Source organism: Panulirus ornatus, chromosome 43 (assembly GCF_036320965.1).
Source record: "Panulirus ornatus isolate Po-2019 chromosome 43, ASM3632096v1, whole genome shotgun sequence".
Taxonomy (NCBI): domain Eukaryota; kingdom Metazoa; phylum Arthropoda; class Malacostraca; order Decapoda; family Palinuridae; genus Panulirus; species Panulirus ornatus.
Genome location: NC_092266.1, coordinates 19,543,581 through 19,553,580, shown reverse-complemented (window position 1 = coordinate 19,553,580; position 10,000 = coordinate 19,543,581). Strand labels below are relative to the sequence as shown.

General features: G+C 36.1%; 1 protein-coding gene across 2 annotated transcripts; it reads right to left on the bottom strand.

Annotated features, from left to right (window-relative positions):
• Positions 1-226: 226 nt before the first annotated feature.
• Positions 227-7,863, bottom strand: Brf (Brf RNA polymerase III subunit). 2 transcript variants are annotated; one of them, XM_071687165.1, is made up of 3 exons: positions 7,736-7,863; positions 4,541-4,702; positions 227-2,762 (listed from the first exon to the last, which is right to left on the bottom strand). In XM_071687165.1, exon 3 carries the CDS (start codon positions 2,746-2,748, stop codon positions 802-804), a length of 1,947 nt encoding a protein of 648 aa, XP_071543266.1. In that variant the 5' UTR covers positions 2,749-2,762; positions 4,541-4,702; positions 7,736-7,863; the 3' UTR covers positions 227-801. The 2 variants fall into 2 exon arrangements, with proteins under 2 accessions (XP_071543266.1, XP_071543267.1); XM_071687166.1 differs by having other exon boundaries at positions 7,438-7,862.
• Between the last annotated feature and the right edge of the window lie 2,137 nt (positions 7,864-10,000).

Sequence of the window (10,000 nt, the reverse complement as noted above, 5' to 3'; positions counted from 1 at the left end):
TTTTCCAGAGATGCGAGGAACTTGTATAAAACAAAATTCTGAATCAAAAGGATATGATCACATGAATCTTCTGTCCTATATACCACAGCATATTTTTGGGTTAATTTTTCATCTAATCTGGGAGGACCAAATAACATGAATAGCCTTTTACTAATGATGATTAACTGACCTATATTTACAACTCAAGGAAAATGTTTGATTGCAGGACAGTAGCCTTGGTAAAAAATTTTGTGATACATGAATTTTTTTTTATTAACTTATTGCATGAATAAAATATACTTGACTATTTCAAGTTAAAAAAGTGTACATGGTGATGATGTAGAGAACCTGACACAGTAAACCTCTAAGAATTGCATCTATTCACTTTACTTCAAATCCTCAAGATTAACAAGAGCATTGCATGTCTTTTGAGTCAACAATCCTTAGAGGCATAAAATAAATCTATAAAAAAATATCAAAATAAATAAATCATTAAATCACCATTAACTCATGCAATGCTGGTGGTAATCCTAACCAAAATACACATTAATAACTTAAGTAACTGGCAATTTACCTTTTGCTGAGACTTCACAAAAATGGCAGCACAAAGAAATACTAATGACAAAATACGCAACATCTAAATAATGAACATCAATTAATGAAACCTGAATATAAACTGTTCTAAAAGCTAAAACAATAACAATCAAGCTATTCTTAAAGACAGTAATTTCTTTTAAGGTTTTGTACTTTAAATTTCCACATCTAAAATTAATACAGAACATCGTTGTCCATGATGAAGCTGAGTCACAAAGATGTTGGCAATCAATCATCATAATAATCATCATAGTATTCATCATCATTATCTTCCCCTCTCCTTCTCCGTAAAAGTTGTAATGTGGATAAACTACTCTCGTCCTCCTCTTCAACATCATCCTCCTCATGTTCCTCCTCTTCTTCTTCATCATCATCATCTTGTTTAACCTTTGAGGAATCCATGTTTAAATCATGCATTGCCTTCTTTGGAGATTTCTCTTGTTCTTCTTTGCAGGGATCTCTAAGCCGCTTTCCTGTTAAGGACTGAAGCACTGATGAAATACCTTTGGGTGTTTCCACTGGAGCAACTTTTAGAAGTTTGGGACTTGGTTTCTCTTCCTTTATATCTTCCTCTTCTTTCCCATCACCATTCAAATTACGAAGAACATCATAGTTAATTTTATTCGATAATCTTTTCTCCATGAGCATCTTCTCAATAGCCTCTCCAGCTGTATTTGCAGGAGTATTATTCTTTGGTTTTTTGGTATAATTTTTCTTCTTTTTTGGAGGTTTTCCTTCCTTTTCCCTTTCTGCTGCTTCCTTCTGTTCCTTTTCTTCCTTGATTTTCATTTCCTCCAAATAGTCTTTATTTATTTTCATCCAAATTTCTGTTTTCAATTTTATCTCCCGATGAGACATTATATATGAATCTATTTCATTGTCATCAATTCCATCCAAGTCTAAGACTCCACTGTCTTCAGGTTCTGGATCATTTGGACGTATCTCCATGCATTCTTCTATGGTCTCCTTCAAGCCAAGACTTGCAGCTGAGGGTCCAATGCCTTGTGGTTTAATTTCCTTCTTTATATCATTTTCACATTTTTCATCAAGACATTCTTTAATTGTCTCTAAAGTCACTTCGGTAATAAATTTTTGGGTGTCAGCATTTTCCTGCTCAACAAATTCTTCAGTATTCTCCTCTTCTCTGTCATACTTTGCCCATATACCTCGAAGTTTTCGCTTTCTTTCTTCCAGATGTTTCTCTATCTCCTGTTGAAGTTCAGTTAATTCACCATCCAAGTCCTCTTGTTGATCCATAAGCATCTGAACTCGTTCTCGTTCCCTTTTTCTAGCTGCTTTAAAAGCTGGAGGATCTTGCTCTTCTGCTAAATCCACTGTCATAAATTCCTCTAAGGTCAGTGCACTTGAAGGGGTTTCACCAAACTCTGTTAAACGTTTCCGTAAAGTTGACTCGTGAACTTTAACCACTTTTATTACATCATTTATGGTGCGATTGAAACTGTGGAGTCTAGCAGCAATTACAAGTGCAGCACCACAGACTCCAGATGGTCTTCTACCCGTGTGCATCCAGTCACGTTTCATCCGTTTAACTAGTCTTAAGGCTGTTTCTGACACATCATGTGTTTTATCACCAAATGACAGTTTGTATGCAAATCTCCAAATGTAAAGACATGGATCCATAGCTGGAATATTAATACACAAAGCAGTAGATAATCGAAGGTATGTCCGACCTAATTCATATACATCAATCTGAAGGGCATCACTCACATCAATGAGCATATGAGCTGTCTGTTCTGTTCTGCATGTAATGTATACACAAGCACCAATAACATGATTAGTTTTTCTACCACGTGTAAGGCCTTTGCTTAGTCCTAATTTGAAAAAATTGAAAGAAGTCTCAATGCTGTGTTGATTGAGACGTAATTGTTGTGCAAGAGCATTTATCTTTTTTTTGGCATTACCAAGGGTAATTTCCTTGCTTTCTCTTGCAAATCTTCCATGAAAACCCCTTAAAACAGGGCGTTTGCTTGAGGAATCAGAGGAAATAAACTGACCAACAGCTAAGCTTCCACCATTAGAACTTTCAAGAAACTGAACTTCACTGACTATATTATGTTCTGAAAGAACTGTACCACAAGAGGTACAAACAGCATCTCCACGAGCAGGGTCAATATCAATGTCCCCACAGCCACAGTGTTGACAACGTGACGACATCTTGTCTCTTTCATCTGAAATTTAGTTAGATCACATAAATTAAAAGATAAAAACTCTTCAAATTTACCAATCATTAACCAAGCTACAAACATTAATGCTAAAAGTAGTTATTCTTCCCATGTCATATCAAAATCATATTCATTCATTCTTAGTTCAAGTGTTAACAATAACCTACATATATGATCAGAAAGGATAATGTCTCAGGTCTGTTACTGTTTTTGCAAACTTTTTTTTATGTTGAAGGCTCCAGTCACAGACAAAAGTCCACATCAAGGCTGGACCTTAACTGAAATATAGAGAATTATGAGATGGAAAAAGAAAAGACAAGGGAAAGTATTTACGAATTTTTGAAAAAGTGAAAGACCCGTCTTTTGAAATGTGCTAGGTCATAGTTACTGGGAAAGATATGAGAAGGTAGAGTGCCAAAGCTTCGACATGTAGGTATCAAATCGGCCCACCCATGAGTTACCAATGGCCACACAACACTCGTATGATGCAGCAGCTTGCCGAATATTGCATAGTGAAGCTTGTGGTTGGGGCATGCAAGCAGCCAGCTATCAAGAGAAAAAGAACAAAATAATACCTATAGAAGAAGGAAAGTGAACCAGCAACACAGTGTAGGGCAAGGGGGTTAAGTATGGAAGTTAGTTTATAAGTTGGACTGCTTTCGACTCAACTCTGTCAAGTAAGGATACAGAGGTACAACCACCTCAACAGTGTGAACAGTACTCCACACAAGGACAAATCAATCCCTTGTATAAATGTAGCAACTGTTCAGGGAAGAAGTTTTGACATCTAAAAAGGACATCCAATTTCTCAGAGGCAGACATAAATATTCATGTAAAGTGGGGCTTCCAAAAAAAGAGTGGGTTTTACAGTAATGCCAAGTATGTTATTTGAGTCAAGAGAAGGAATTACTGAACTGTCAAAGGAGAGACTTATGCATCTTCTACAATTTAATTTGCGATATTTCAATGAAATAAATTTTCAAAAATACATATTCATGTAGGAAAGCATGACACATTTTAATTACTACCACTATTTGTCATTCCTTTAGTCAGAAGTAAAAAAAAAAAATAGTTCTTATTGTTTTAATCTTCCACAACAAGGAACAGAGAAGGGGGCCAAGTGAGGATATTTCCTCTAAGACTCAGTCCTCTGTTCTTAACACTACCTCACTAACATGGGAAATGGCGAATAAAGGTGAGTGCTCAAATTACAGAGGTATAAGTTTGTTGAGTATTCCTGAGAAATTATATGGGAGGGTAATGATTGAGAGGGTGAAGGCATGTACAGAGCATCAGACTGGGGAAGAGCAGTGTGGTTTCAGAAGAGGTAAAGGATGTGTGGATCAAGTGTTTGCTTTGAAGAATGTACGTGAGAAATACTTAGAAAAACAAATGGATTTGTATGTAGCATTTATGGATCTGGAGAAGGCATATGATAGAGTTGACAGAGATGCTCCGTGGAAGGTATTAAGAATACATGGTGTGGGAGGCAAGTTGCTAGAAGCAGTGAAAAGTTTTTATCGAGGATGTAAGGCATGTGTATGTGTAGGAAGAGAGGAAAGTGATTGGTTCTCAGTGAATGTCGGTCTGCAGCAGGGGTGCATGAAGTCTCCTTGGTTGTTTAATTTGTTTATGGATGGGGTTGTTGGGGAGGTGAATGCAAGAGTTTTGGAGAGAGGGGCAAGTATGCAGAAACTGTCTCAGCAAAACAGATATCAAAAGAATATAAAGGAAGCAGAAACATAAATACAGTAAATCAATACTAAATCTAAAAGGTGTGTTACCATTTAAGATGACATCAACTCCATTTTCGTTTATGCAAAAGATACTGGAGGTGGATGGTGGCCCTCATTTTCTATCTTCCATTGTCAGTCAAGAACATGATTAGTAGCAGCTAAATTTTCTTGGGGTAAAACATCAATACTGCTTAAAGACTTCAAATTTTCCTGATGAAAGAAAGAAATTCTTTAGACACTTGTATGACATTAGACTTTCAACAAATGTATTTGTATATCCGTTTTATGGCCAGATCTTTTTAGTGTGCTTGAACATTTTCTTCAGTAAAGTACTGATAAATATCCACATGATAACCAATGAGCTAAACAATATGTAAACAATACATACAGCACAGGTTATTCATCAAATGGGAATTTCCAGTGAATCACAAAATGAAAACCTATGTTTTACTTGAATATAAAACAATATGTTATTAAGCTTGGCTTAGTTTGTTTCAGGATTAATCACATTTTTCTTACTCATTTTCTTATCAAAATATCATATTGCTTGTACTCATAACATGGCAAGCATCATTTAGATGTAATTACTTTACATTACATTTTGAATCTGTTCACCCAGATTTTTCTTATACCCTTTGGCCACGTAATGAATATCCAGGTGTATTCTCAAAAACATCAATTATCTTGCAAAATAAGAAATTGAAACTTAGTCCATTTTTTCTACCTTTTTGAACCAGGCAAAACCATAAACTTTCCATGTCTGGCATCAATAATAGTTGGAAACACCTAATTAAGAGGTAAGGGAAAAAACAATTAAAATACAATGTTTATGGGTGATGCCTGCAACATGGAATAAACTTCCTCAAATGACTCCTTACAATGATAATGATGTAAAAGTTGTAACAGTCATAAAAATAATTAAACAGTCAGTTTTAAGTTGGCATTAAGCAACATCTTGTTGCCAAACCACAAGCACTCATCAAAAAGACATTATATATTACAATTACATATCCATCCATATCAATGCATCATGATACATACCAAATTTTCATACTGTGAACAAAACATATAGGGTGTAAACACGTAAAAATGATGATAGACTTCCACTGTAAAAGTTGAATTACATTTCCATTAAATAACAAAGACCCACCTTAAAATGCCTTGAAGTTTTATAAACGCTATAAAAATTCTTCATGAAAAGTTTTTGTGTACACAATGATTACATGCTAATAATATGGCATACTCATGAGAATTCCACTCTGAATACAGTTTTTTCAACCACCAATACAATTCAGAGAGAGTTAGTGTAACTAACAACCTCACCACTTGTGAATTCGGACACCATCTGTGCCTATCAGGCCAACATCTTTTTGGTTTTGATGATGCAATGGCACAGTTTGGTTCTATCAAAGAAGTCTTTCATTAAGTCGATCATTTCTCATTTCAGCGAGGTAGCACCAGAAACAGACAAAGAAATGACCTCATTCGTTCACATCCATTCCCAAGGTGTCATGTATAACACATCGAAACCAGAGTTCCCAGTCCTATACCAGGCCCCACAGACCTTCCTGTGGTTTTGTCTAATCACTTTTTATGCCTTCATTCAGTCCACTGACGGCTTGTCATCCCCTCTACAGCACATCACTTGCTCTATCTCTTGCAAGCCTCACACCCTCCACCATGCTTATGCCTCAAACCCTCATAAAATCTTTCACTCCATCCTCCCACCTCTTTTTTTCCTTGTTCCTTCTACTTCTAAAATGTATACCCTCAGAGTCATCCTTTCCCATCTCATTCTCTCTACATGTCCAAACCATTTCATACAAACTCCTATTATATTAAATAAACCATTCTCACCCCATACATAACCTCAAACATTTCATTTTTATATATCTGCGACCTTCTTTAGACTTTTGTCTAATGCCCATGCCTCAAATCTGTAAAGCACCAACAGGTCTACTATACTATCAAATATATCCATACTTGCCCTTTAAGACAATCTGTCTCCAAACGTTCCACAATGCCTCCCAGGCTTTTGCCCCCCCTCACCCCTACAGTGAGACATGGAAAGGAAAGACATCTTGTCAAGGTATGATGGACTTCAACAACTTAAAATTTCCATAAAAAAGTATGTAACTCTGAGAATTCTTCACTTTGGTATAATATTCTTTTTGATAACTGGAACATCTCTGAAATTCATCAAAGTAAAGGTAAGGGATGGAGTTCCTCGTTCAGCATTTGTTTAGCAGTCAATTGAAAAAAGCAACTCGATTAGACAAGAGGGTAAGTTTGGTAAGGTATTCATAGGGTCTGGTATTTTTTTTACAAGTTTATTACATACGATTACATTAATCCAAGTGAGTAAGCAGGGTCTGGTCAAGAGGTCCATAAACTTTCAAAGGAGGGGCGAATTATGAACTTTCAAGGTGAGGCACTTATGACCTTTCACAGGGGTGGGGCAGTTATTAATGGGTATAAAAGATAATCGCAAGGTCTAGGTCTGTCAACATACTGTCATTAGTCAAGAGAGTAAATCACTAATTAGGAATCACCAAGTTAGATATATCAAGATTTATGTATCTTTTCATTTTGGAGGGATTAAAATGTTCAGAATAAATCTAAAAACATATTACTTATCACTGAGTGCTGTTACTCACTACAAGTGGGTGGGGACACAAATGCCCCAGTCGTGTTAAGTAAATATACTGGTCAAATTCATACCTTGCAATTATCAGTTTTCTCACAACACTACATTAACAATGAAGAATAAAATTACTCAATATCCACACCTAGCAGAAATGGAAAGCTAAAATAAACTTTTAAGAGAAAAATCAGTCGAATTATGCTGTGCCAATATTCCATCCGATAAATACTAAACTACCATTGCCACTCATAATCACTCATGTTTCTATGAGAACAGAATGGCACCCTAAATTGGTACTTACCCAAGTGACACATAAAGATTGATGTATCTTTTATTTTTTTCTTCATCTGATGGTTCTACAACTGGATGATTATCAGGTACATATATAAAATCATCACATACAGTTTGCGTGCATGTATGCCCTGACAACTCAGGATGATACAGTTACAGATGAGGTATGTAAAGTATTTAATGTTATATTCGGTATTCCTGAGCCAGAATTTGATACTATATATTGATTGTCAACCATGACACTTCTCAACACTAGCAATACATAATTTCATTTCTAAATTACACATAGTACTAACTTAAGTGCTCACCAAATACTAATGCCAGATATCCTAAACAAAATTCTTGTATAATTTTGTCGTAAATGAGAATTTCCTTTTGATCTTCAGACGACAAAACATGACGCCATGTTTACCGATCGCTTTAACTCAGACTCCCAGGGTTACCGAGAAATTATCTTTTGGTAATATCTGTTGCTACATTAAATAGTGATATATTACCAAACTAGGTTGTGAAGTACATAATTACATCACCAATTTAGAAATGATTTGCACACGTGAAACATTCCGGAGTACGCATGTGTAGATATGATTTTCTCCAGTACAGGATGGGTGTTTCCCTTGGGATCTTATCTGTCATCTCGTGTATTATTTTTATTGAAGGACGTTCTGGATATCTAAATTAATATCAGGTTCCTAAGAACATAGAATGGAGGCCCTATCAATCTTTGGGTGCCTTCTCTCTCTAGCGGTTATTTTTGGTGTACTTGTAGCTTTAAAGGGCTTAATATTTGTTTTCTCCCTAAACATTACTTGTACTCTTGTAACCTTATGGTACCTTTGGCCTTCAATGGTCCCTGTTAGTGTTCTTGTGACTTTCCTATGCCCTTGTCTTGGCTATGACCCTACTGTCCCTCAATCTTTGGGGCCTCTGTGACTCTAGCACTTCTACGCTTCAGTCTTTGAAGCCTGTAACACCCAAAGACTAGCTGTAACACCCCTTGGTGCCCGTAAGTTCTGAGGCCTTTACAGCACAATATTCTGTTGCTTCCATAAATTGGGCTAATCCCCCCCCCCCCCCACACACACACCATCAATCTTCTGGATACATGGAATAAGCACATAAGCATTCAAAGAAACCTTCATAAACGTAAAAAAAAAAAAAAAAAAAAAATCCAGGTGAACCATGGAATGAAATTATGTAATGCTCTTGGTAACGGAAAACATGTGTTATTGACCTAATAAAACATGCGGTAAGCGCTTCTCGCTAGCCTGCTCTATGACTAAATCTTGTAATAGGTACTTATAGGTAGGTATCTTTCAAACAGGACATTGGAATGAGGCCTACGCACTATCCCTGTCATCAAGAAAAAAAAAAAATCGTAGGTGGGATGGTACTCTTTCTTTCTCTGTCTAGTCCACAGTTATACAATATCTCCATCCCACACAAAAATTGACGTAACTCCCTCGTCTCATTTTTCATAGACCTACATTTTTCTGTTGTGAACGATACGCACTAGCCTTGCCTTTTGGCAAAATATTTTTGAAGGTAGATCCTCCCTTCCTCTCTCTCTTACTCTTTAGTGAATACAGACCAAAAGTAGCTAGGAAGACACCTAGATACGGTCTACAAACGAGAAAACAATGGAATTCAAAAAGAAAAATTTGAGCAAATGAGTCATGGAGCGACTTACTGTGGTGCGTTCCTACAAAGGCCCCAAAGAGAAAGAGATAGGGCTGAGAAAATGTCAAGACTTGGGAACAAAATCCCTCTCACTTGTGATTTACTCCTGGAGGATGTTTGTTATAACTTGGTCTCTTTTGTGCTTCACTGGTTAAGTTTTGAATTTCATAAATCGTATATCAGACCAATGTTGAAGCATGTACTGTAAGTTGTTGCCTTTATAACAGTTCATCATCCGCAAAGATAATCAGATTTGATTCAAATTCTAGAAAGACATTTATATTGATCAGAAGTAGCAAAGTCCCGATGGGATATAACTGGTTCATTTAACCCAGTTAGAAAAGGTATCTCCAAAATGTCTTCTCTTACTTCCCCTTAGGATAGTTTCAGTCCAACGTTGGAGTTTTCTTATGCCTTGGCAGAAATCTATCATTATCACTCTTGCACATAAAATCAAGCTCCTCCATATCCACTCATATAAACAATACATAAATGGTAAGTACAGAGAGAGGGGGTCAAAGTACGTGCAACGAATGATGCCGTAATTCTCATTTACTTTAAGTGTGCTGGTAATCCATTCACTACTGGCAAACAGGACTTGAGATCATTTATGCCGGTGTTCAGCTACTGGTCCTGGGCCGCTACAGGGTGGTATTAAAAGTACTGCTCATTTATAGTACTCTTGTATTTCTCACCAACACTATACAAAACAGGTTGTAGGTCATATCTACTATGAAACCATTTCAGTCACCATAATCTTTGATTAAAACATGTTTGATATAAATAAGGACTTTGTTTCTATAACTTATGATTACTGCATATATATATATATATATATATATATATATATATATATATATATATATATATATATATATATATATATATATATA

Bases quoted from the DNA above. Each gene is read 5' to 3' on its own strand.
- Brf (XM_071687165.1), bottom strand. From the start codon at position 2,748: ATGTCGTCACGTTGTCAACACTGTGGCTGTGGGGACATTGATATTGAC.